Source organism: Erinaceus europaeus, chromosome 2 (assembly GCF_950295315.1).
Source record: "Erinaceus europaeus chromosome 2, mEriEur2.1, whole genome shotgun sequence".
Lineage (NCBI taxonomy): Eukaryota > Metazoa > Chordata > Mammalia > Eulipotyphla > Erinaceidae > Erinaceus > Erinaceus europaeus.
In genome coordinates this window covers 204,195,003-204,220,996 of record NC_080163.1, presented here as the reverse complement: position 1 = coordinate 204,220,996, position 25,994 = coordinate 204,195,003, and the positions used below count along the sequence as shown (strand labels likewise).

Below are 25,994 nucleotides of genomic sequence, written 5' to 3'. Positions count from 1 at the left end.
TGGCAGGGCTCCATGGGGACAGTGAGTGAGGAGGTGCTGATGAGGACCGGGGCTCCCCGGTAGGGGACCTGAGCTCTGCAGGATCTCTGGGTGTCCTCTCAATGATGACATCTATAACAACAATAATAACTACAACAACAAAAAAAAAGGGCAGCAAGAGGGAAAATAAATAAATATTAAAAAATAAAAATATTTTTTTAAAAAGGTGGCAAGAAAGACAGAGTTATCATCACCTCAATCACTGCTTCTTTAAAATGTTTTATTGAGCTGGGGAGACAGCACAGTGGTTCTGCAAACTGATGCTCCTACCTGAGGCCCCAAAGCCCCAGGTTCAATCCCCAGCTCCACCATCAGCCAGAGCTGAGCAGGGCTCTGAGATATCTATCTCTCTCCCTCTCTCTCTCCCTCCTCCTTCCAATCTACCCTTCTATCTCTCTTATTAAGCAAATAAATAATTTATTTGCTTCTTTTTCAATTTTTTTTTTATTTGTGAGAGAGATGCAGAAAGAGACACAGAGAGAAACACCAGGGCCCTTCTCAGCTCTGGCTTATGGTGGTGCAGGGGACTGAACCTGGGGCTTTGGAGCCTCAGGCAGGAGAGTCTGTTTGCATAGCCATGATGCTATCAGCAGGGCTCTGAGACCTCTCTCTTTCTCTGTGTATCTCTCATTGAAACAGTAAATGAATTAGTAAATAAAGTAGATTATTTCTGAGTGAGGCAGACTATGTGCATTTGGTCTAGGACACCTAGCAGTGACACCAAAGACAGAAAGGGGTCTGCAGATGGAATGAGAGTCCCTGCCAGAGCTGTGACTCCGTAACTAAAAGTCTTGCTGTTCTGTGAGAGAAGCTTCCCCTGGTGGCTGGGGAGTCCACGACCCCTCGGCAGACACCCAGCAGCCAGCCGCATGCCCTGCTTTCCGCACGCCCTGCTTTCCACACGCTGTCAGAGGAGAGGAGGAAGCCCCTTGCTCCACTGGATTGGCCATTGTTAGCAGTCCCCACGCACAACAAAATTCCATCATTTCCAATTGACGAAAATTAGACTAACCTTGAAATCACCATTCCCGAGGAAGCCCCAGTCACGGGTGAGGGACCCCCCCCCCCCCCGCCTTTCCTGTTGCCCAAACACCTGCACCGATTTCACCGTGATCACGCCACTTCTGGGCCGTACTAGGTAAACAGGGCTTTTGCATGATTAGATTGGCAGTTTGTGGGGTAATCAGGAAAGCAGATAGAAGCAACAGACAGGTGCTGAGTTCAGTCACCTCAGGAGCCACCACCCCCGAGTCCAGAAGGAACAGAGTGGGCGGCCAGGACCCCGGGCAGAGGACACCTAGAAGGGAGAAGAGAGGCGTCTGTAGGGCAGTGCCCTGCTGGGTGGGGGTCTCAGGTGGGAACGGCAAACCCCTCTGTGCACACAAGACAGCCCTGAGCCTTTTGGTGCTGTCAGTGCAGCTGTAGTGGGAACCATCTTGATGAGCCCTAAGAGTTAGCCGCCACGCTTCCGCTGCAGCTCCTGCTTTTGTGAAGAAATAAGGCCGTTGCTGTTTCCAGGAGACCTCGGCTTTTGAAGTGTTCAGAGAACGGCCAGAACGCCTCTGGGGTCTGCCATGAGCGTCAGCCCGCAGCCTCGGGGGCCTGGGGCCTGCAGATCTGGAGCCTCACGCTAAGCCCAAGCTGCCCCCATCCCAGACCTGAGTGTCGGGGACCCGCCTGCCCCCTGGCAGAGCCCAGCGGCCTTAGCGTGAAGACGGAGAGTTCTCTGGGCACAGCAGGCTGGTGAACCGCAGGCCTCCACATCCTCCTGGAGCCCGGGTTCCGTGGCTCTGACTTTCACCATCCTGGTCTAATCTGTTGATGGCACAAGTGAAAAGGAAGGAGTTTGCTGGTGTGTTTGCTGCTCTTTTATGCAGCCCATCTGGCTGGCCTGTCACGTTCCAGTGTCTCCTTCTTGTGTTTGAAGAAAGAGCTCTGGAGTAGCTGGTGAAAAATAGACATGAAAAAGAGAAATGGGTTGTCAAGAGAGCTCACAAGGTGGGGCAAATAGCATAAAGGTTATATAAAGAGACGCTCGTGCCTGAGACTCCAAAGTCTCAGCTTCAGTCCCCAGTACCTCCATAAACCAGAGCTGAGCAGAACTCAGTTAATAAAATAAATGCACGGAGTCAGGGGGTAACGCAGTGGGTTAAGCGCACATGACATAAAGCACAAAGACCCGCATAAGGATCCCGGTTCGAGTCCCCAGCTCCCCACCTGCAGGGGAGTCGCTTCATGACACAAAGTGCAAGGACCGGCATAAGGAACCCAGTTCGAGCCCCCCGGCTCCCCCTCTGTCTTCCCCTCCTCTCTCCATTTCTCTCTGTCCTATCCAACGACAATAATGTCATAACAACAACAATAACTACTACAACAATAAAAAATACATACATAAGTAAAATATTTGGGGCTGGGTGGTAGAGCACCTGGGTGAGCGCACCTGTTACAATGAGCAAGGATCCGGGCTCAAGCCCCTGGTCCTCACCTGCAGGGGGAAAGCTTTACAAGTGTCTCTCTGTCTCTCTCCCTATCACTCCCTTCTCTCTTGATTCCCAGATGTCTCCACCAATAAATAGAAATAATTTTTTAAAAAATTAAAAAGAAAAAAAAGCTCACTGGGGTGGTACCTGCCTTGAAGCAGGAGAGACCCAGGTTCAAGTCCCTGTCCCCTAACGCTGGGAGACTTCAGGCAGTGGGGTCTTTTCCATGATCTCTCTGTTTCTGTCCCTTTTTTTGGAAAATCTCAGCCCAGAGCAGTGAAACCCTGGCCGTGACAGGGAAAGATGAACAGAATGGTAACTTAAGGGTGACTAGGCAGACTTGGAAACGAATCATTGTCAGAACCACTTCCCAGAAAATATTTTCTTTAAACTCACTTTCTAAAGTGTGTGCTAGCATGTCTGAGCTATTCTCACAGAGAGGAAGAGAGAGAGAGAGAGATGCCCACGTGTAGTACGTGTGTGAGGTGTTGGGGGTCTCATGAATTAGCGATTCTCACTACTCTGGGCCAGCTTTTTCTGAGAGAAATAGACAGGGAGAGAGAGACACAACTCCAGAGCTTCCCCCAGTGCTATGGAGCCTCCTACGTCGTGCCTGGGTTTGAGCCTAAGCAGGCACCCTGCCCGGGGGGCTACTTCTCAGACCTCTGTCCATGTGGTTCTGGTAAGGGAGAATTGCCGTTCTGTTACGGGGTTCTCAGGCAGAGAGCCGGAAACCCCCTCCCCTGAGGCTGGGTGTCCACACGATGGCGCTGGCCCTTTAACAGTGACCACCTTCCCACAGTCACTCACAGCAAGCAGCTTCACAGGCGACTGTTTCTTCTGTGTGTACAGAGAGTACACCTTCCCTGGGTTGTCAGCAGACTCTAGGCCAGGAGGAACAGACCCTAAGGCCACCCACCAAGGCCACTTGGGTGATAGCAGGAAGAAGCCCCCTGTGTGCTGGGAGGAGGGGAGATGGCCGCCAACTGTATTTTTCATCAACTACCTTGCTTTTCTCTATCAGTTTTTTTATTAGTGATTTAATATCCATTTTAAAAATTACAATAGGGGTATAATTCCACACTGTTCCCACCCCCAGAGTCTGTGTCCCCATCCCCTCTATTAAAAACTGCACTGGTTCTCCCAGGGTCACAGATAATGTGCTGACTGTCATTTCCATAACTATGTTTATATCCCTTTGCTCACTTCTTCTACGGTCCTGCCTTCTCTTTCTAAGCCACACCTACACCTACTAATACTTCCGAATGTCCCTTTTTCCTCTTCTCTCTCCGGGTCCTGATGGAGTTGGGGTTCAGAGCCCTCTGGGCATCTTCCCCTGACATTTCTCCCCCTCTGGTAGCCAAATTCTTTATGGGGAGCAGAAGGTGGGAGTTCTGGCTTCTGTCACTGCTTCTGTGCTGGACATGGGTGCTGGCAGGTGGATCCACACCCCCAGCCTGTGTCTGTCTGTCTGTCCCTAGTGGGGCAGGGCTCTGGGGAGGGGAGGCTCCAGGGCACATTAGTGAGGGTGTCTGCCCAGGTGCAGGGTTTTCTATAGTTATTAATACCTTCATGTCTCCCATTAATGAGTGAGCGAGCTGGCCTGTCCCAGACCCAGGTCCCCCGACACATGGCATCTGTGTGTCCCCTCCCTCTTCTGCAAGTGCAGGTCTGGCTGGGTGAGCTCTGATGCTGGGAATCCTGTTAGCTCACTCAGCACCTTGAAGCACTGTCCCCATAACCAGCTGTCTCTGCCTCTTTCAGTGTGTGGCGACATCCATGGACAATTCTTCGACTTGATGAAGCTGTTTGAAGTGGGAGGTTCTCCTGCCAACACGCGCTACCTCTTCCTGGGGGACTATGTTGACAGAGGGTACTTCAGCATTGAGGTAAGTCCCCCCACCCTCCCCCTGACAGAGCCTTGGTCCCAGCAAGTCCAGGGTCAACTCCCTGCTCTGAGGATAGCCCTGGGCATCTGGGGTCAAGTGTGTCCCACCCCACCCCGAGCTACAGGAGTGCTTATTAAGGTACAAACAGCAGGTGGTTATACATCACATAGGCAGAGGTCAGAATACATTTCTAAGGGGAAAAAATCAGGGAAGGGAGCTTAAAACTGTCACTGTCCACATGTCGTTATGTCAGGTCTACTCTTTTGATGCCTTAAGATAGTGACTTCATTCCAGTTATCCCAGGCACAATCTCCTGACCCTCAGGGCAGCAGCCAGACGTCAGAGTGCTAGATGATGCATGTGGCAAGACCCCCTCAGGCCTGTGGGCAGAGATCTCTGGCATATCCAGGATTCTTGTAGTAAGGAACACAGCCTGAACAACAGGCTTTGCGGTATATTAGTCAAAGGAGCATGTATTTTGCGAGCACAAGACAAAGTTACAGTTCAGTAAGATTTCGACTAATAAGTATCAGAAAGCCTGAGATCAGAAAACTTCATCAGTGCGCAACCCCCGCCTCCGATTCCCGCCTCCGATTCCCGGAGGGACAGAAGGGGGGTCAGCTGGGGTGCAAGTCAGCCCCCCCTCTGCAAAGTGAGGTCATTTTGTTTCCTGTTGGAAGAACAGTCAGACCTGGGCAAGGACCCCAGAGCCTGTGACCGCTGGGCCTTGGTGACTTCACTGAGAAGAGAAAGGTGGCCCCTGAGCCAGGCTGCCCACCACCTCCTGTCCACGGCAGCCTCAGGAGTGGAACTTGCATCCGAAGGGAAGGCAGCTGGCCCCTTTGGCTGTACCTCGGTGGCTGTGCCTGCACCCTGGGCCACTGTAACCGTAACGGGGAGCAGGTGGCTGGACGAGGACTGAGCGTTAGACCTCGGCCCTCAGCTGAGAGAAGCTGCCGGCAGAGGGGCCCTTTTCGGAGACACCCCAGAGGGGAGGTGGGGCCCCAGTGTCAGGTCTGAGGCTGTTGATTGCCTGTCGTGAAGTCTCGCTGAATACAGGGATGGTACATCCCACGAGGCAGCCTTTGTTTCCAGAGCTGTCCCATGAGTTTCATTTGCCTATTTGCTTAGTGCACGTGTGAGCGTCCATCTGTCCATCTCTCCTGTTTTGTTACTTATTTATTTATTATAGGATAGAGATGTTGAGAGGGGAGGGAGGCAGAAGGAGAGAGACAGAGAGCCACCTGCAGCCCTGCTCTGCCTCTCCTAAAGCTTCCCTTCTACAGGTGGGGAGTGAGGCGTCCCCAGCTCCTTGTGCCTGCTAATAGATGTGTTTTTTTAAACATTTACTTATTTATTTATTTTCCCTTTTGTTGCCCGTGTTGTTTTATTGTTGTGGTTATTATTGTTGTCATCCATCAGTGTTGTCGTCGTTGGATAGGACAGAGAGAAATGGAGAGAGGAGGTGAAGACAGAGAGGGGGAGAGAAAGACAGACACCTGCAGACCTGCTTCACCGCCTGTGAAGCGACTCCCCTGCAGGTGGGGAGCCGGGGCTCGAACCCAGGATCCTTATGCCCATCCTTGCGCTTTGTGCCACATGCGCTTAACCTGCTGCGCTACCTCCTGACTCCCCACTAATAGATGTGTCAACTGTGTGCACCTACACCCAGCCCCCGTGGGCATTTTTTAAGTGTTTTTTAGTAATATGCACCTTTTGAAACCCAAGCACAGTGTCAGAGAAGGTGGCCTCCTATTGGTGGCACATCACGGGGTCTCCTGGGACACCCCCACGCTCTGAGCCCCACTTTCCCAAGTGTCTCTGGGTGAAATGCTGGGGTCTGAGCCCTCAGCCCTGTGTGAGGGCCCCTCGAGCAGTGCTGCCTGGGGCCTGGGGGCAGGGGCATGTGGCACCCAGGGGAGAAGGGCCTACTGGGGCAGGGCTGGCGGGGCTGGCCGTGCCCTGCTTGGTGGTGTCACTGAGTGTCTGCACAGTGAACCGTGCCCGGTTCCTGCGGGCAAGGATGTGCAGAAGCCCACGGGGAGGGCGGGTGACAGGTCAGGCCTGGCTCGGGCGTGCCCCTGCCCACATGGTCACCAGGGAACCCCCTGCTGGACAGCGTCACGTAGCCCTGCAGCACGTGCACACACGGAGGTCCTGTTCCTTGACTCCGAGGCCCTGGGCTGACCCCTGACGTCTGTCCACTGAGCCTGAGGCCTGGGCCTCCCACTGACCCTCACCCCCCAGCCCCGAGAATATGCCTCCTGCTCAGACCTCAAGGCTGACCTGGGCCTCCTATGCTGACCGTGTCCTTGAGGTTCGGCTCCCACCGGGGAGGGTCAGGTCTTCAGGCAGGTCTCTGGCCGGAGCCAGCGGAGGTGTCAGCCAGCGGAGGCTGAGGGCTGGGTGGCGCGTGGCCTGGGAGGCTGGCTCCCTGCTGCCCTCAGCACCCTCCTCTGCCTCCACGTGGGGGCCTGGCCTCGCCAGGGTCTGGGAGAGCCCCTGCTGGGAGACGGCGACTGAGGCCAGAGCTGGGCTTCCCTGAGCAGGTTTGAGCCTAGAATTCGGAAATCGCCGGAAGAGCTCCGTCGTCCTCCCTTGGCCCCGCACCTTCGGGAGCCCCAGGCTGGGTCTGGAGGAGACACTCACCCTCCTGCTCTCCGTCTTCTCCTCAGTGTGTGCTGTACTTGTGGGCCTTGAAAATCCTCTACCCCAAGACGCTGTTTTTACTTCGTGGGAACCATGAATGCAGACACCTGACAGAGTATTTCACGTTCAAGCAAGAGTGTGAGTACACCTCAAGCTGCTTCCCTCCTGTCCTTAGCAGTCACCTGGCCTGAAAGGTGGCACCTCCCTGTCACTGCGTCAGCCCGTCCACGTGTGGGAACTGCAGCACATTCCATGCTGCTTTAAAATGTACGCTTCTACAAGTGATCTGGCAAGATGCTGCCTGTAGAACAAGCAGAGAAGTTGCCTCTGCGGATCCATCCGTTGGCCTTGGAGGAAAAAGGGTAGCGCCTACGCACACTTTCACAGCCCCTGAGCCTTCTTCATTCAGAGAGAGAGACTGCAGCACCAAAGCTTCCCCTGGTGCAGTGGCACCTTCCAGGTGGTGCCAGGACACCAGACGGGGCTGCTGGAGCACGGGCTCCACCACGGAGCCCGTTCTGAAATAGCCACCGCCCTTGACCTCTGCCCTCTGGCAGAGAGCTGGTTCTGGCAGAGCCCCAGCCTCCAGGGGCCTCGACACTTCAGTGCGAGGAGTGACCTGTGCAAACGGCATCGCCCTCACCGCGTCCCTCTGTCTGTGCGGCAAGGGCTCAGTGGCCGCCCGTCCTCGGTCCAAGAGACACTGTGCCGTGAGGCCAGGACCCTGGCCGTCTCGCCTCTGTTGGCCTGAGAGATTATCAGGGAGCCCCTGCAGCCATGGCCCCTCCCGCCCAGTTTCTCAGCTCCCCCTTCTTCTCTTTTTGTTTTTTAAACTTTTATTTATTTCACTTGATAGAGCAGAGAAAATTTGAGAAGACCCCACCTGCAGGGGGGGAGCTTCATGAGTGGTGAAGCAGGGCTGCAGGTGTCTCTCTGTCTCTCTGTCTCCCCCTAATTTCTCTCTGTCTCTGTCTTCTCTCTCTTTCCCCTCCTAATTTCTTTCTGTCTCTATCCAATAACTAAATAAAAAGATTCTTAAAATATTTTAAAAGAAAAATTGAGAAGATAGAGAGGGAGAGAGAGAGAGAGAGACACCTGCAGCCCTGCTTCCCCACTCGTGAAGCTTCCCCCCTGCAGATGGGGACCGGGGGCTCAAACCTGGGTCCCTGAGCATGGTGATGCGTGCACTTAGCCAGGTGCACCACTGCCTGGCCCCCCGGTTTCCCAGCTCCCTGCGTCTGGTTTTCTAACAAGTAGCAAGAAAGCGCCAGCGTCCTGTCTCCCACTGAACTGTCTCTGCAGCCGCAGTCAGGATGAACAGCTCAGGTGAAGGCAGAAAGGTGTGCGGCACTCGTAGGGTCCTGTGCAGCTGGAGCCGGAGAAGCACGCCCAGTAGAGCGCACACCTCACTCGGTGTCCAGCCCTGGGTCTGAGCCGTAGTGCCTGGGCGGTTCTACTATTGCACCGTCTCCCTCTCTGTCAGGATGGAAAACAGCCCACAGGGTCATCCCTGCGTATGAGCCCCCCCGCACCACCCAAATGACGATAACAGTGATGAAAATATTGTAAGAGGAGCCAGGCAGCGGCACACCTGGCTGAGTGCTTTGCGTTACCAAGTTCCAGCCCCCGGTCCCCGCCTGCAGGGGGAGAGCTTCACGAGTGGTGAGGCAGGGCTGCAGGGGTCTCTGTCTCTCTCCCTCCCTCTCTCTCCCGCTCTTTGCTCTCAGTTGCTCTCAGCCTCTATCCAATAAATAAATGAGATGCTTTTAAAAATAAACAAAGAAGTGTCTTGTAAAAGGAGCCACATCGGGGGCCGGGCCGGGGCGCAGCGGGTTAAGCGCACGTGGCGCTAAGCGCAGGGACCGGCGTCAGGATCCCGGTTCGAGCCCCCGGCTCCCCACCTGCAGCGAGTCACTTCACAAGCAGTGAAGCAGGTCTGCAGGTGTCTGTCTTTCTCTCCCCCTCTCTGTCTTCCCCCCTCTCTCTATTTCTCTCTGTCCTGTCCAACGACGATAAACACCAAGGGCAACAGAAAGGGGGGCGGGGAATGGCCTCCAGGAGCAGTGGATTCGTAGTGCAGACACCGAGCCCCAGCAGTAACCCTGAAGGCAAATAAAAAAAAGGTGCCATATCTTGGGGTGAAGCCCTGGCATCTCAGGGGGCCCCATATGTGACACGGGGGTGAGCTCCCAGGTTGCTGGGGCAGTGCTCTGGGTTCCCCTGCTCCCTGTCCCCTTCTCTCTCTCTCTCAGCCCGCAGGAGGCCCTGCCCCTGTCCCTGGCACCACGTGGAAGCAGATTTAACATGGGCACCACACCTGCTCTGCCAGGCGGGCTCTGACCTCACCATCCAGGGAGCCTCAGGCTGTGCTCTCCCCCCTCTGTCTCTGTCTCTCTGTGTCTCCAGCTGTCTCCAAAGCAGTGCAGCCCCAGGGTGACAGACAATAGTGGTGGTCACCTGGCTGTGCTGTCTGGTGTTGGGAGCCAGTGGCCCTGGGCAGGGTGTGGGTCAGCCAGGGCCAGCGCCCACCCCCGAAGGCCCACAGTCACCTCCCCTCCCACCCCTCCTGCCTCTCCCCTCTTGCAGGTAAGATCAAGTACTCGGAGCACGTGTACGATGCCTGCATGGATGCCTTCGACTGCCTGCCGCTGGCCGCCCTCATGAACCAGCAGTTTCTGTGCGTCCACGGGGGCCTGTCGCCCGAGATCAATACCTTGGACGACATCAGGAAGGTAGGCACCCTCCCTCCTCACCCCGGGGACTCCCTGCATTCTCTCCAGATGGGAGAGCAGTGCAGTACTCTCCTACACACACACACACACACACACACACACACACACACACACACTCCCTCTCACTCTCTCTCTCTCTCTCTCTGAAGAATAAAAAGGAGAGGAAACGAGTTCACCAGAGTAGTGGGATCATGTAGGTGGAGAGTCTCAATGAAAAATCCTAACAGAGGGAGAGAGAGAGAGAGAGGGAAAAGAAAAAAAAAGGAAAAGAAGAAAGAGAAAGGAAAAAAGGAAGAGCAGAAATCTTTTCCTATTTGCCTATTTTTTTTAATATTCTTTTTATTTTAATGAGAAAGAGAGTCCAGAACCCTGCTCAGCTCTGGCTTACGGTGTTGTGGAGGGACTGAACCTTGGACCTCAGAGCCTCAGGCAGGACAGTCTTATTGTAGAACTGCTGTGCTATCTCCCCAGCCTGCTATCGGTTACTTTCTTTCTTTTTTTTTTTTTTTTTTTTTACCAGAGCACTGCTCAGCTCTGGCTTATGGTGGTGCAGTGCAGGGGTTGAACCTGGGACCTTGGAACCTTAGGCATGAGAGTCTCTTTGCATCACCATTATGCTATCCACCCCCACCGTGCTATTCATTATTTATAGATAACTATTCCAGGAAAAGTTTGTCAGTAACATTGGTCTAGATGACTGTTGACAGTCTCAAAACCTGGGTTCCTGCTGACTTGGACTCTCCAGATGCACGTGCTGTCTCTCAGCTCAGTGTGTCACAGCTCCAAACACACCCCCTGGCCTCTGTTTACCCGGAATCAGGACACCTCCTGCCCGAGACCTCTCAGTCCTGTGGTTGAAACGCCGACAAGCCCCTCTCTGCACAGCCTCAGCATCAAATAGGGAGGCCAGATGCCCTACGTCTGTCTCCAGGCATCCAGTTAGCGCCCTGCACCCCAGTAAGAAGCCCTGTCGGCGCTGGTGGCCGAATACCCTCAGAGGTGGGCTGGTCCCTGGCCCCGGCGTGACCCCCTGAGCTGGCCTTGCTGAAGTGCCCCTCTCCGTCCAGGACACCGTTGCCGGGGTATCCTCCCGGCTTGAACACGGCACAGGGCCTTGGGTGGAGATGCCTCCTCCCGTCTGCCGCCAGAGCTCCGTCCCGGCCCCTCCGTGTTCTCTTCAGTGTGAAGGTTCATTGTTGTTGTCGTCTAACTGTACGTAGGCAAGGGAAGCTCAAATTCAGCCTGACCTCCGCCATTAGGTCCGAGTGTTCGCGTGATGCTCACCCCCCTATCAGAAGGAAAACGCGATCATCATGTTCAAAATAAACAGGGCACCGACACCTGGATGCACTGCAGGCCCCTCTCCTCGTCCCAGGAGTCGCCATGGCACTCTCTTCCTGGGGTCCAGCTCTGGGGGTTGCTCAGTGCTTACAGTGCTGCAGGGACAGGGTCGAGGCCCTGGCCTCAGGGTCAGAGGTCCCCCCCTTCTGCCTGAAGGTCTCGCGTGTGTTCTACAGATAAGAAACTGAGCTCTTGTGGTCCGGGAGGTGGCGCAGTGGATAAAGCGTTGGATTCTCAAGCATGAGGTCCCGAGTTCAATCCCCGGCAGCACATGTACCAGAGTGATGTCTGGCTCTTTCTCTCTCTCCTCCTATCTTTCTCATAAATAAATAAATTAAAAAAAAGAAAGAAAGAAAAAAAGAAAGAAAGAAAGAAAGAAAGAAAGAAAGAAAGAAAGAAAGAAAGAAAGAAAGAAAGAAGCTGAGCTCTTGGTTGGAAGCTAAATCGATTTGTAAGTGACCTCTGCAGAGTCTAGGATATGCATCCTGGTGTGTCTAGCGGGTTAAGCCAATGTGCCGCAAAGATCCCGGTTCGAGCCCCCGGCTCCCCACCTGCAGGGGAGTCGCTTCACAGGCGGTGAAGCAGGTCTGCAGGTGTCTGTCTTTCTCTCCCCCTCTCTGTCTTCCCCTCCTCTCTCCATTTCTCTCTGTCCTATCCAACGACAACAACAATAATAACTACAACAATAAAACAACAAGGGCAACAAAAGGGAATCAATAAATATTATTAAAAAATTAAAAAAAGAAAAAGTGAAAAAATGTTCTGTGTCCACGTGCCTACTGACCGCACAGGGCCTACAGATTCCAGGTCTGCACTTTGCCACGGCAGGACAGGAAAGCTTAGTTCACACGGAGCTAATTCTGTACTTATTTAGTCTCGGTGTCGACTGTATGCTCTTTGAGAATGCAGTGTGTGAGTTTTCCAAATGAATTCTGGACTCTGGCTGCCTTAGCAAACCATCAGCCGAAAGCGTGAATTATTGACATCCCTGAAACAGGCCTAAGTCTGTAATGAATATTTTGTGGCTAAGGCAATGGTTGGAATATAGAGGGACTTGTCTCATTGAATGTTGAAAACGTGAAATATCACTTCATCTTTTCAGACACTGGCAAAAAAAAAAAAAAAAAAAAAAGCAGTGTGTAGCAAAACCATTATTCACAACACTTTTCATGCCCCAGAAAGAATGGAGAGTTTAATTAGCTGTCAGCTTTATGTATGGGCACCTGCTGGCGTGAGTCGTCTTGAGATTAAAGCACTGGGTCCTAAGAGTCTGAATAGTAAAAGCATGGAATCTTAGGAGCATCAGTCCCTAAGGACTTCTCATGTTTGTCTGTTTTCTTTTTCGTTATGGTGTGCACATGCGTTTGTTTACGTCGGGATGCCCTCTAGTGTCTTGTGACTTTATCAAGGAGCCTTTAACTACAGCTGCATTGGGGTGGCCGCGAGGAAACTGGGTGTTGTGAAGGCGCCAGTCAGCTGTCCTTCCCGTCGTCATACCGCCTGTGGTGCCTGAGCGCAGCCCTCCTCGTTGAAAGGTGGCCTTGCCCAGCAGCTAGAGCTACAGAGCGTGTTTGGTGCCAGGGCTTAGGGGGAAATGCCGAGCTCAGCTGTGTGGGCTGGGGGCCGGCCGGTGGGATCCAGGTCTGCACTGCGGCCTGTGCTCGGGCCCAGTACCAGAGTGTCACAGAGCAGAGGCCTCTTCCACAGAGACCCCTCACACCTCCCGTGCCCGCCCAGACTTAAAAAAAAAAAAAAAAAGATTTATTAATATTTTTAATTGGCTAGAGACAGAGAGAAACTGAGATGGGGGGGAGAGACAGAGAGGTACCTGCAGCCCTGTTTCACTGCTCATGAAGCACCCCAGGTGGGGAGTGAGGGCATGAACCTGGGTCCTTGTGCCTGATAATAGGTGTGCCACTGCCCAGTCCTCCCTCCCCCCAAACTTCTAAACCCCCAGCTTCGTGACACTGTCACAGAGATGTCCCCAAAGATAAAATAGAAGCTATTCTTCCAGGGCCCAGTGTCTTCCAGCACACAGACTCAGAGCAGCAGCCTGGACACCTGGGCCCAGAGGCCCCAGGTTCAAGCCCCAGCACCACCACCAGCCAGGGCTGAGCAGGACTCTAGTCTTGGTCGCTTGTTCTCTCATAAGTAATCCGTAAACCTTTTGCAAACCGTCCCTCCTGTGGTGCTCAGTGACGAGTGTCTTGCTCTGTCTCCCGCTCTCCTCAGTTAGACCGGTTCAAGGAGCCCCCTGCGTACGGGCCCATGTGCGACATCCTGTGGTCAGACCCCCTGGAGGACTTTGGGAACGAGAAGACGCAGGAGCACTTCACTCACAACACTGTCAGGGGCTGCTCCTACTTCTACAGGTGAGCGGGGCCCAGCACTGCCATGGGGTCGTTCCTGCCGGGGCTGCCAGTGTCTATCACGGGGACATTCTTGAGTGGGGCCACCAGTGTCTGTTATGGGGACATTCCTGCTGGGACTGCTTGGGTTTGTCATGGGGACATTCCTGCCAGGGCCACCAGTGTCTGTCACAGTGACATTCTTGAGTGGGGCCACCTGTGTCTGTCATGGGGTCATTCCTGCTGGGGCTGCCAGTGTCTGTCACAGTGACACTCTTGAGTGGGGCCACCTGTGTCTGTCATGGGTGACACGCCTTTGTCTTGCAGTTACCCTGCGGTCTGTGAGTTCCTGCAGCACAATAATTTGTTGTCCATACTCCGAGCACATGAAGCCCAGGATGCAGGGTAAGTAGCACCAAGGTTCCCTCATCCGCCACAGTGCCAAGGGAAAGGCCTAGGAGTGACAGCGAGATGAACTGCCCTCCCAGCAAAACGTCTTCTCCAGTTTGAACAGTTGCAATGTAATGGAACCTTAGTTAGAGCAGGTGACTTCTAGCAGGCACCCTAGTTAGCCAAGAGCATTGTAGCAGGAACCCTAGTTAAAACAGGTGCATGGCAGCTGGACCACTGAAGAGCAGGTGTGAGGCAGCTGGAGGCCTGGATAGAGCAAGTGTGTGGCAGCTGGAGCCTTGGCTAGAGCAGGTGTGTGGCAACTGGAAGCCTGGTTAGAGCAGGTGTGTGGCAGCTGGAGCCCTGGACAGAGCAGGTGTGAGGCAGCTGGAACCCTGGTTAGAGCAGGTGTGAGGCAGCTGGAACCCTGGTTAGAGCAGGTGTGAGGCAGCTGGAACCCTGGATAGAGCAGGTGTGTGACAGCTGGAAGCCTGGTTAGAGCAGGTGTGTGGCAGCTGGAAGCCTGGATAGAGCAGGTGTGTGACAGCTGGAGCCCTGGATAGAGCAGGTGTGTGACAGCTGGAGCCCTGGATAGAGCAGGTGTGTGGCAGCTGGATACCTGGATAGAGCAGGTGTGAGGCAGCTGGAGCCCTGGATAGAGCAGGTGTGTGACAGCTAGAAGCCTGGATAGAGCAGGTGTGAGGCAGCTGGAGCCCTGGATAGAGCAGGTGTGAGGCAGCAGGAGCCCTGGATAGAGCAGGTGTGTGGCAGCTGGAGCCCTGGACAGAGCAGGTGTGAGGCAGCTGGAGCCCTGGATAGAGAAGGTGTGTAGCAGCTGGAGCCCTGGATAGAGCAGGTGTGAGGCAGCTGGAACCCTGGCTAGAGCAGGTGTGAGGCAGCTGGAGCCCTGGATAGAGCAGGTGTGTGACAGCTGGAAGCCTGGATAGAGCAGGTGTGTGACAGCTGGAAGCCTGGATAGAGCAGGTGTGTGACAGCTGGAAGCCTGGATAGAGCAGGTGTGTGACAGCTGGAAGCCTGGATAGAGCAGGTGTGTGGCAGCTGGAAGCCTGGATAGAGCAGGTGTGTGGCAGCTGGAAGCCGGGATAGAGCAGGTGTGTGGCAGCTGGAGCCCTGGATAGAGCAGGTGTGAGGCAGCTGGAGCCCTGGCTAGAGCAGGTGTGAGGCAGCTGGAGCCCTGGATAGAGCAGGTGTGAGGCAGCTGGAGCCCTGGATAGAGCAGGTGTGTGGCAGCAGGAGCCCTGGTTAGAGCAGGTGTGAGGCAGCTGGAGCCCTGGATAGAGCAGGTGTGTGGCAGCAGGAGCCCTGGTTAGAGCAGGTGTGTGGCAGCTGGAACCCTGGATAGAGCAGGTGTGTGGCAGCTGGAGCCCTGGATAGAGCAGGTGTGTGGCAGCTGGAGCCCTGGTTAGAGCAGGTGTGTGACAGCTGGAGCCCTGGATAGAGCAGGTGTGAGGCAGCTGGAGCCCTGGATAGAGCAGGTGTGTGGCAGCTGGAGCCCTGGATAGAGCAGGTGTGTGGCAGCTGGAGCCCTAGATTGAGCAGGTGTGTGGCAGCTGGAGCCTTGGCTAGAGCAGGTGTGAGGCAGCTGGAAGCCTGGATAGAGCAGGTGTGTGGCAGCTGGAAGCCTGGATAGAGCAGGTGTGTGGCAGCTGGAAGCCTGGATAGAGCAGGTGTGTGACAGCTGGAAGCCTGGATAGAGCAGGTGTGAGGCAGCTGGAGCCCTGGATAGAGCAGGTGTGTGACAGCTGGAAGCCTGGATAGAGCAGGTCTGAGGCAGCTGGAAGCCTGGATAGAGCAGGTGTGTGACAGCTGGAGCCCTGGCTAGAGCAGGTGTGAGGCAGCTGGAAGCCTGGATAGAGCAGGTGTGAGGCAGCTGGAGCCCTGGATAGAGCAGGTGTGTGGCAGCTGGAGCCCTGGTTAGAGCAGGTGTGTGACAGCTGGAGCCCTGGATAGAGCAGGTGTGAGGCAGCTGGAGCCCTGGATAGAGCAGGTGTGTGGCAGCTGGAGCCCTGGATGGAGCAGGTGTGTGGCAGCTGGAGCCCTAGATTGAGCAGGTGTGTGACAGCTGGAAGCCTGGATAGAGCAGGTGTGTGACAGCTGGAAGCCTGGATAGAACAGGTCTGAGGCAGCTGGAAGCCTGGATAGAGCAGGTGTGTGACAGCTGGAGCCCTGGCTAGAGCAGGTGTGAGGCAGCTGGAAGCCTGGATAGAGCAGGTGTGAGGCAGCTGGAATCCTGGATAGAGCAGGTGTGTGGCAGCTGGAAGCCTGGATAGAGCAGGTGTGTGGCAGCTGGAGCCCTGGATAGAGCAGGTGTGTGGCAGCTGGAGCCCTGGGTAGAGCAGGTGTGAGGCAGCTGGAGCCCTGGTTAGAGCTGGTACATGGCAGCTCGCTGTCTGTGACTGAGCAGTTTTCTTTCTGAAGCCGGGTTCTGATAGGGCTTCTTTAAAGTTTGCACAGGCACTGTTTTCCTTGTTAGAATTTTCTTCCTTCTTTTCTCTTTCTTTTTTTTTTTCTTTCTTTCTTTTTTCCTTCCAGCGTTATCATTGGGCCTCAGTGCTGGCATTGTGAATCTTTTTTTTTTAATAGGATAGGACAAAGAGAAATTGAGAGAAAAGGGGAATAAAAAAAGATACATCTGCCAACCTGTTTCTCCACTTGTGAAGCAACCCCCCGCGTCTGGGGAGCCAGGGGCTCAGACTGGGATCCTTGTGCGAGCCCACCTAAAACCATGCACTACCGCCCAGCCCCTGCTGGAACTTTCTCACTTGAGCAGCCACGACTTGCTTTGCTGGATTTTTATTTTTTTCCAGAGCACTAAATCAGCTCTGGCTTATGATGGGGGGTGGGGGGATTAAGCCTGGGATTTTGGAGCCTCAGGTATGAGAATCTTTTTGCAGAACCATTATCCTACCTACTACCTCCTCCCACCCTCCCAACTCCCCCCCCCCCCCAGCCCCTGTCCTGTTGGATTTTTCCTCACTTGAACAAGTGCCCATCTCCTTGGTCTCGGCTGGCCTGCACACGCGCCTGTTAGCGGGTCTCTTCTCACTCGGGCCGCACTGAGCCTCCGGAGGCCTGCTAGCTGCAACAGCTGCACTTTTCCTAGATTCTTCTTTTTTTAATTTATTGGGGGGTTGACATTTTACAGTCGACAGTGAGTACAATAGCCTGTGCATGCATCACGTCTCCCAGTTTCCCACACAACACCACAGCCCCCACTAGGTCCCCCGCCATCCTTTTCCTGCCTGGGTTCTTCAGCTGAGGCAGCTGCATTCCATGCGGATCTTCTCACTTGTCACAGTGCACCTTCAGCTGGGTTCCTTGCACTTTGAACAGGCCCGTTTCCATGAGGCGCCCAAGCACATCTCTTGCTAGGTGTCCCCAGCTTGCATGGGCGCCCGTTCTGCTGCATCTCTCTCACCTGAGTGAGAGCTCGTGCGCCGGGTCCCCCCCCTGGCTGGAGCTGCAGATGAACTGAGCTTCCTGCCTACTGGATGCTGCACAACTGAAACACAGCCTCTGACCTGTGGGCACCAGCCCCACGGGGCGGCAGACCAGCTCCACAGACAGAAACTGTGTGGAGTCCTTCCCAAAGCCCGGCAGTTTCCAGCAGGCGTCCTTACACAGAGAAGCCACCTTGTCCAGGGGAAGGCCTGTCTCAAAGCAGGACACGAGGCCGTCAGCTTGGCGACTGGCCACAGACTGCGTATCTCTCAAATAAAAACCATCAGGAAACTTCTGAAGGGCAGGTGCTAGGGCCCGGCGGGGGCACACCTGGTTGAGCGCACTGCACCTTACAGTGTGCCAGGACCCGGGTTCGAGCCCCTGCTCCCCACCTGCAGGGAGGAAGCTTCAAGAGCAGTGGAGCAGGAATCTCTCAGTCTCTCTCCCTTTCTATCTCCTTTTCCCCTCTCACGTTCTCTCTGTTTTTATCTGAAAGAAAGGGGGAAAAGAGCAGGCCATACTGGGCCTGGTGCATTGACCTGACCAGGCCGCCATTGCAGGTACCGGATGTACAGGAAGAGCCAGACCACAGGCTTCCCGTCCCTCATCACCATCTTCTCGGCGCCCAATTACTTAGATGTGTACAACAACAAAGGTGGGTGCCCCTGCCGCCCCCAGTGCCCAGCCTCCCCACCCGGCTTTCAATGGGACGCTCTTACTCGCCCACATCCCTGGGAGGCGGGTGCTACTCTCCAGGCCCTCCCACCCCCACCCGTGACGGGTGCCTGCCGTTTGCTTTTCTGTCCCGGGAGCCAGCTGTGTGCTGGATGGCGGGTGGAGTGCAGCCCCAAGCAGGGCCCCGGGTCCCGGCGCAGAGGGGAGGCCGCACGGGGAGTGGCCGCTTACCCAGTCAGCGGGTCGGTGGGGTCGGTGGGTCAGCACAGAGATGCTCTGGGCGGAAGCCACCAGCCGGTTGTGCCGGAGCCTCCTGTGCAAGGGAGTCCCCAGGAAGCCTTCCTGAGGAGCAGAGGGCGGGCTGCTGTGTGCACCCGGCCGCTGCGTCCCCAAGGTCACTCCGCAGAGACTGTGAGCCACACCCCCATGCTGACCCCTGTGCCTGGGGTGGGGGAGCTTGGGAGCAGGGAGGTGGCTCAGGTGTGAGGCCCCAGGGGTGAGGAGACATCTCAGGTGTGAAGAGGTGACCCAGGTGTAAGGAGAGGCCCCGGGGGTGAGGAGACATCTCAGGTATGAAGAGGTGGCCCAGGTGTGAGGAATGACCCCAGGGGTGAGGAGACATGCCAGGTGTCCCAGAAGTAGGGAGGGGTCCTGGGTGTGAGGAGGTGACCCAGTTGTGGGGAAAGGCCCTAGATTTGAGGAGACGCTCCAGGTGTGGAGAGAGACCCTTGGTGTGGGGAGACGCCCCAGGTGTGGTGAGATGCCTCAGGTGTGGGGAGACGCCTCAGGTGTGGGGAGATGCCTCAGGTGTGGGGAGATGCCTCAGGTGTGGAGAGACACCTCAGGTGTGGTGAGATGCCTCAGGTGTGGGGAGACGCCTCAGGTGTGGGGAGATGCCTCAGGTGTGGGGAGATGCCTCAGGTATGGGGAGACGCCTCAGGTGTGGGGAGACCTCCCAGGTGTGGGGAGATGCCCCAGGTGTGGGGAGACGCCCCAGGTGTGGGGAGATGTCTCAGGTGTGGGGAGACACCTCAGGTGTGGGGAGACCTCCCAGGTATAAGGAGATGCCCCAGGTGTGGGAGACCTCCCAGGTGTGGGAAGACGCCCCAGGTGTGGGGAGATGTCTCAGGTGTGGGGAGACGCCTCAGGTGTGGGGAGACGCCCCAGGTGTGGAGAGATGCCCCAGGTGTGGGGAGATGTCCTAGGTGTGGAGAGATGCCCCAGGTGTGGGGAGATAGATGTCTCAGGTGTGGGGAGATGCCCCAGGTGTGGGGGACGCCTCAGGTGTGGGGAGACCTCCCAAGTGTGGGGAGATGCCCCAGGTGTGGGGAGATGCCCCAGGTGTGGGGAGATGCCTCAGGTGTGGGGAGATGCCCAGGTGTGGGGAGATGCCCCAGGTGTGGGGAGATGCCCCAGGTGTGGGGAGACACACCCCAGGTGTGGGGAGATGCCCCAGGTGTGGGGAGATGTCTCAGGTGTGGGAAGATGCCCAGGTGTGAGGACAGGCCCTAGATTTGAGATGCCCCAAGTATGGGGAGATGCCCCAGGTGTGGGGAGACCTCCCAGGTGTGCAGAGGGTCTGGGGGGCACCAGCTGCGCAGAGCTATATCCTCAGAGGTGATCCCAGCTGCCCACACCACAGCCAGTGCCGCCCAGCCTATGGTGACAGCTGACCAGAAGCTCTGTGTCTGGGGCAGCAGCCCTGAGTCGGGGCCCATGGGTGCCGGGGTGGCAGAGGAGGGGAGGGCCACTAAGGCTGCAGCATAATTCTGGGGTGCAGACTTGACAGCACTTGTTCCCCAGCACCCAGAGACCCCATCCCCCACCCAGGCCTGGCCCAGCTCCCTCCACGTGATGACGTGAGGCAGGGAGTGAGGGGGACGCAGGGACAGGGGGTAGGCACGTGGAAGGTGCTGGCAGTGAGTTTCCAGAAATCTGGGACTGTGTTAGACTCATGTGTTCACATGTTCCCTTATGACATATATATGTGTGTATATATGTATATATGTATATATGTTTTAAGCTTTCTTAACTATGTATCGATTGGACAGAAATTGAGAGGGAACAGGGGAGAGAGAGAAACACCTGCAGCCCTGCTTCACCACTCATGAAGCTTCCCCCTGCAGGTGGGGACCAGGGGCTCGAACCTGGGTCCTTGCACATGGTGACACTGCCCACTGTGCCACCACCCGGCCCCTGGTACATGTGTGTTGATTGCAGAAAAACATGAAATTCCGTGAGCGACTAGTTCACATGAGGTGACATGGGGCAGGGGTCACAGGGCAGAGCCTGGGAGACATTTTTTCCCCGTCATTTTATTGGATAGAGACAGAGATAAATTGAGAGGAGGGGAGAGATAGGGAGAGACAGAGAGACACCTGCAGCCCTGCTCCCCCATTCATGAAGCCCCCCCCCCCGTACCCACAGGTGAAGCAGGTCTGCAGCTGTCTGCGCCACGTGCGCTTAACCCGCTGCGCCACCGCCTGACTCCTCTTCTTTTACTTTTTAAGGTAGAGACAGAGAGGCGGGGGGTGGGCAGCTCCAGAAGCTCCCTCCAGTGCGGTGGGATACGGGCTCAAACCCCAGTCTCACCCCTGGCAAAGCATCACCCCGTCTGCGTGTGCTGCCTCCCTGGCCTGGCCTTCTTTTCAGAACAGAGATGGGAGAAGCCCACTTTGAGAGCAGTTGTTTCTGCTGTAATGAGAGTAATACACAGGAGGCTCAGGGGATTACGGGCCAGGCTGAGGGAGCTGGGCCTGCGGACCAGCCTCACCTGCTTGCAGGCAGGGCCTCTCTCTGTCTGGGTTTGCCCCCTACTTCACTTCTCGCTGTAGATTCTGGCAAAAGTTAAAGCCTTTTCAGCTATGAGTGCCTTCCTCAAAGTCAAGTTTTTATAGTAGTGAGGGCCCGAATTTAGGCATTCAGAATTCATAGGGATGGGGGCGCGGAGGGGAGGGTGGCTTTGGTGTTGGATGAGAGAAACCCTGCCTGGCTTCCTCTGCTGTTTTGCAGACTCACTTCCCTTTCAGTGACAGTAGAAAAACAAGATTCCTGGTGACAGACATTTCAGGTCCTGATGGAGTTGGTATTCAGAGTCCTCTGGGCATCTTCCCCTAACACTTCTCCCCCTCTGGGAGGATGGATCAAAGTTTTTTATGGGGAGCAGAAGTGGGAGTTCTGGCTTCTGTCATCGCTTCTCCGCTGGACATGGGTGTTGGCAGGTGGACCCACACCCCCAGCCTGTGTCTGTCTGTCCCGAGTGGGGCAGGGCTCTGGGGAGGGGAGGCTCCAGGACACGTGGGTGAGGCCGTCTGCCCAGGGTGGCGTCATGGCGGCACCTGTGACTTGGTGTCGCAGCTGCAGTTTGATGAGGTTTGCTCGGCTCACTAGCTGCTGACCTTTGTTGTTTGGGGAGCGTCTCCCCATCTGCTGAAGCTCCGTGACCATGCCTCCCAGAAGTCCGCCCACGATGCCTTGGTGTGAGGAGGCTCTGAAGAGATGCTTCAGGTGTGAAGAGGTGTCCCAGATGTGGGGTCCTCTCTAAGGGGCCATCACTGGACACTGCGGGGACTGGGTCTCTCCAAGGGAGCCTTCACCACCCAGGACTCTGTGCCTCAGGGCCTGGCAGTTAGGGATGGATGCCCTGGTCACTAGGCCCTGCGGGCAGGGTCTGAGCACTGTGCTTCTCACCTCCTCTGTCCTGTGCTGGTCCCCATGTTCCTGCGCTCACCTCCCCTCCTGTGCCCACAGCCGCCGTGCTCAAGTACGAGAACAACGTCATGAACATCCGGCAGTTCAACTGCTCGCCTCACCCCTACTGGCTGCCCAACTTTATGGACGTCTTCACTTGGTCTCTGCCCTTCGTCGGGGAGAAAGGTGAGGGCGTCCCGAGGCATGGACAAGGGGGCTTGTCCTGGGGAGACTTAGCCTAAGCACGGGGGTGGGGGCCGTGGCCAGAACAGGGACAGGCAGGGAGGATGGCCTGGGACAGCCCACGGGGAGAGCACCCCTGACCCTGTGAACACTGCATCTGACCCGGCACCACCTGAGAATGCCACAGATGGCTCCGTGGGTGGTGGAGCAGTGTCTCTCCTCCCTCTCTCTCTCTCTCTCTCTCTCTCTCTCTCTCCCCCTCTCTCTCATCTTTTCTTTTCTTTTCTCATAGTCCCTCCCCACCCCTCTTCCTTAAATAAAAGCTAGTGCCCTGTGAGTCCAGGGTCCTCTCTCAGGCCCCCCAGAAGCCCAGTTCATGCCTCCTCTCCTCCTCTCTAGTCACGGAGATGCTGGTCAACGTCCTCAACATCTGCTCGGATGACGAACTCGGGTCCGAGGAGGATGGCTTTGATGGTAAGAGGCAGGCAGGAGGGCAGACTCTGTGGTGCCAGTCTGTCTCTGGCATCTTTCTGGAGCCTGGGAGGGATGTCTGGGGTCATGCTTACATACTCCGCTTCTCTATGTCCGGTACCTCTGTCCCACAGATGCACTCCTCCATCCAGTAGCCTGTCACTTTCAGTGTCCTGAGCCCCGAGCCCCTGAATCCTGAGTCTTGAGCCCCTCAGCACCTGAGCCCTGAGCCACTGAGAGCTTCAGTCCTGAGCAGCCCTGAGCCACTGAGCCCTGAGACCCTCAGTCCTGAGCCCAGAGCCCCGGAGCACCTGAACCCTGAGCCCCTGAACCCTGAGCCCCTGAGCCTTAAGCCCCTGAACCCTGAGCCCCTGAGCCCTGAGCCCATGAAACCCTGAACCCTGAGCCCCTGAACCCTGAGCCCCTGAACCCTGAGCCCCTGAGCCTTGAGCCCCTGAGTCCTGAGCCCCTGAGCCCATGAAACCCTGAGCCCTGAGCCTTGAGCCCCTGAGCCTTGAGCCCTGAGCCCCTAAACCCTGAGCCCAGAGCCCGCGAACCCTGAGCCCGGAGCCCCTGAACCCTGAGCCCCTGAGCCCGGAGCCCCTGAACCCTGAGCCCCTGAGTCCTGAGCCCCTAAACCCTGAGCCCCTGAGCACCTGAACCCTGAGCCCCTGAGCACCTGAACCCTGAGCCCCTGAACCATGAGCCCTGAGCCCCTGAGTCTTGAGCCCTGAGCCCCTGAGCCCTGAGCCCCTAAACCCTAGGCCCCTGAGCCTGGAGCCCCTGAACCCTGAGCCCCTGAACCCTGAACCCCTTAACCCTGAGCCCTGAGCCCTGAGCCCTGAGTCCTGAGTCCCTGAGTCCCTGAGTCCCTGAGACCCTGAGACCCTGAGCCCCTGAACCCTGAGCCCTGAGCCCCTGAGCCCTGAGTCCTGAGCCCTGAGTCCCTGAGCCCTGAGCCCTGAGACCTGAGCCCTGAGTCCCTGAGTCCTGAGTCCCTGAGTCCTGAGTCCTGAGCCCTGAACCCCGAGTCCTGAGTCGTTGAGCCCTGAGTCCCTGAGCCCTGAGTCCCAGACCCCTGAGTCCCTGAGCCCTGAGCCCTGAGCCCTGAGTCCCTGAGCCCTGAGCCTTGAGCCCTGAGCCCTGAGTCCCTGAGCCCTGAGTCCTGAGCCCTGAATCCCTGAGCCCTGAGCCCCTGAGCCCTGAGTCCCTGAGCCCTGAGTCCTGAGTCCTGAGCCCCTGAGCCCTGAGCCCTGAGTCCTGAGCCCTGAGCCCCTGAGTCCTGAACCCTGAGCCCCTGAATCCTGAGCCCTGAACCCTGAGCCCCTGAGCCCTGAGCCCTGAGCCCCTGAGCCCCTGAGCCCTGAACCCTGAGTCCGAGGACCCTGAGCCCTGAGCCCGAGGCCCCTGAGCCCTGAACCCTGAGTCCCTGAGTCCCTGAGCCCTGAGTCCCTGAGCCCTGAGCCCCTGAGCCCCTGAGCCCTGAACCCTGAGCCCTGAGCCCTGAGTCCTGAGTCCCTGAGCCCCTGAGTCCCTGAGTCCTGAGCCCTGAGCCCGTGAGCCCCTGAGTCCTGAGCCCCTGAGCCCCTGAGCCCAGAGCCCCTGAGCCCTGAGCCCCTGAGCCCTGAGTCCTGAGCCCCTGAGCCCCTGAGTCCTGAGCCCTGAGTCCCTGAGCCCTGAGCCCTGAGTCCCTGAGCCCTGAGCCCTGAGTCCTGAGTCCCTGAGCCCCTGAGTCCCTGAGTCCTGAGCCCTGAGCCCTGAACCCTGAGCCCTGAGTCCCTGAGCCCTGAGTCCCTGAGCCCTGAGCCCTGAGTCCTGAGCCCCTGAGTCCTGAGACCCTGAGCCCTGAGTCCTGAGCCCCTGAGTCCTGAGACCCTGAGCCCTGAGCCCTGAGCCCCTGAGCCCTGAGCCCCTGAGCCCTGAACCCTGAGCCCCTGAGCCCCTGAGTCCTGAGCCCTGAGTCCCTGAGCCCCTGAGTCCTGAGCCCCTGAGCCCCTGAGCCCTGAGTCCTGAGCCCTGAGTCCTGAGCCCCTGAGCCCTGAGCCCCTGAGCCCTGAGCCCCTGAGCCCTGAGTCCCTAAGCCCCTGAGTCCTGAGTCCTGAGCCCCTGAGTCCTGAGTCCTGAGCCCCTGAGGCCTGAGTCCTGAGCCCTGAGCCCCTGAGCCCTGAGCCCCTGAGCCCCTGAAACCCTGAGCTCCTGAGCCCTGATCCCTGAGCCCCTGAGCCCCTGAGCCTCTGATCCCTGAGTCTTGAGCCTTGAGCCCCTAAGCCCCTCAGTCCTGAGCCCTGATCCTCTGAGCCCTTGAACCCTGCCCTGGAAGCCTCAGGAAAGCCTGATTCACAGGTGGGTCTTGGGTGGGGACTGGGGGCCTGACTGTGCTCTCCTGTGCACCTCAGAGCAGCTGCCGGATGGACACACAGCCGCTGACCATCTCTGTCTCCATACAGGTGCCACCGCCGCAGCCCGGAAGGAGGTGATCAGGAACAAAATCCGTGCCATTGGCAAGATGGCCAGGGTGTTCTCAGTGCTCAGGTGGGTCCCCATCCCCTTCCCTGGGGCTGTGTCACCCCCAGCCACCAGCCCAGGGCTGTGTCCCTCAGACAGTAGCCTGGAACCAGGTGCTGCCCCCCTGCTCTCCTCAGGAGCAGAACAGCCTCACTGTCTGAGTCCCACTCAGGCTCGCAAGTGATTTCTGCAGGAAACTTCTGAGAGGACCGGCCCCATGTCTGTCCCTCTGCTGAATACCCCTCAGTACCAGCTGCCAGTGCTGCCCAGAACATGGACACACACTCTCACACATGGACACAAGCACACACACTCACACACAGACACACTCGTACACACACTCCCCACACACAGACTCACACACATATGGACACAAACACACACACTCACAGAGACACACTCATACACACACTCCCCACACACAGAAACACACACTCACACATGGACACAAGCACACACAGGCACACACACTCACACTCTTACACACACTCACACACAAGCACACACACTCACACATGGACACAAGCACACACTCACAGAGACACACTCATACACACACAAGCACACACGCACAGAGACACACAGGCCCTTGCACAGTGGTCGTCCTCACAGCACGGGAAGCCCCTCCATGCTGTCTCCCTCCCAGTCAAATCAGCCTCAGCCTCCTGCTGCTGCTGGAGTTGGAGGGGCTGTGGGTCCCAGCACCCTCCTCACTCAGTCTGCTGGGTGGGAGTGGTGCTGGGTGCTGAATTGTGAGCTGTGGGGCTGGGGCAGGGCACCCCCCTCCTGCTGACTCCTCCTTCCTTGCAGAGAGGAGAGTGAGAGCGTGCTGACACTGAAAGGGCTCACGCCCACAGGCATGCTCCCCAGCGGGGTGCTCTCGGGCGGGAAGCAGACACTGCAGAGCGGTAAGTGGGGGCAGGCAGGGTGGGGGGGCAGAGGGAGGAAGCACCCACAGCTCTGTCTGCAGAGGACAACAGGACCCCTCAGAGCCAGCGGGCCGGCCCCTGCAGCCATGGGCACAGGCAGGGATGGAGCAGGGCCTACCCTCCCCACAGCCTGCAGCCTGAACCCTGCACCCCACAGCCTGCACCCTGTACCCCACACCCCACGTCCCATACTCTGTACCCCATCCCCCAC

The 25,994-nt window shown here is 56.8% G+C and overlaps 1 protein-coding gene and 1 long non-coding RNA gene across 4 annotated transcripts in view; both read left to right on the top strand.

The window, feature by feature from the left end:
* PPP3CA (protein phosphatase 3 catalytic subunit alpha) overlaps positions 1–25,994 on the top strand; it is a 108,164-nt gene that overhangs the window by 73,654 nt on the left and 8,516 nt on the right. For all 3 annotated transcript variants that reach the window (XM_060186351.1, XM_060186350.1, XM_060186352.1), the window contains exons 3-12: positions 4,284–4,408; positions 7,084–7,195; positions 9,644–9,789; positions 13,363–13,502; positions 13,806–13,883; positions 17,891–17,985; positions 21,756–21,881; positions 22,278–22,352; positions 24,797–24,881; positions 25,665–25,762. In XM_060186351.1, coding sequence (XP_060042334.1) covers positions 4,284–4,408; positions 7,084–7,195; positions 9,644–9,789; positions 13,363–13,502; positions 13,806–13,883; positions 17,891–17,985; positions 21,756–21,881; positions 22,278–22,352; positions 24,797–24,881; positions 25,665–25,762 — 1,080 coding nt within the window. The remainder of the gene's footprint in view (positions 1–4,283; positions 4,409–7,083; positions 7,196–9,643; positions 9,790–13,362; positions 13,503–13,805; positions 13,884–17,890; positions 17,986–21,755; positions 21,882–22,277; positions 22,353–24,796; positions 24,882–25,664; positions 25,763–25,994) is intronic.
* LOC132537062 (uncharacterized) lies at positions 14,707–15,053 on the top strand. The gene is made up of 3 exons (XR_009548569.1): positions 14,707–14,756; positions 14,917–14,948; positions 14,981–15,053. It is a non-coding gene; the product is annotated as an uncharacterized LOC132537062 (long non-coding RNA).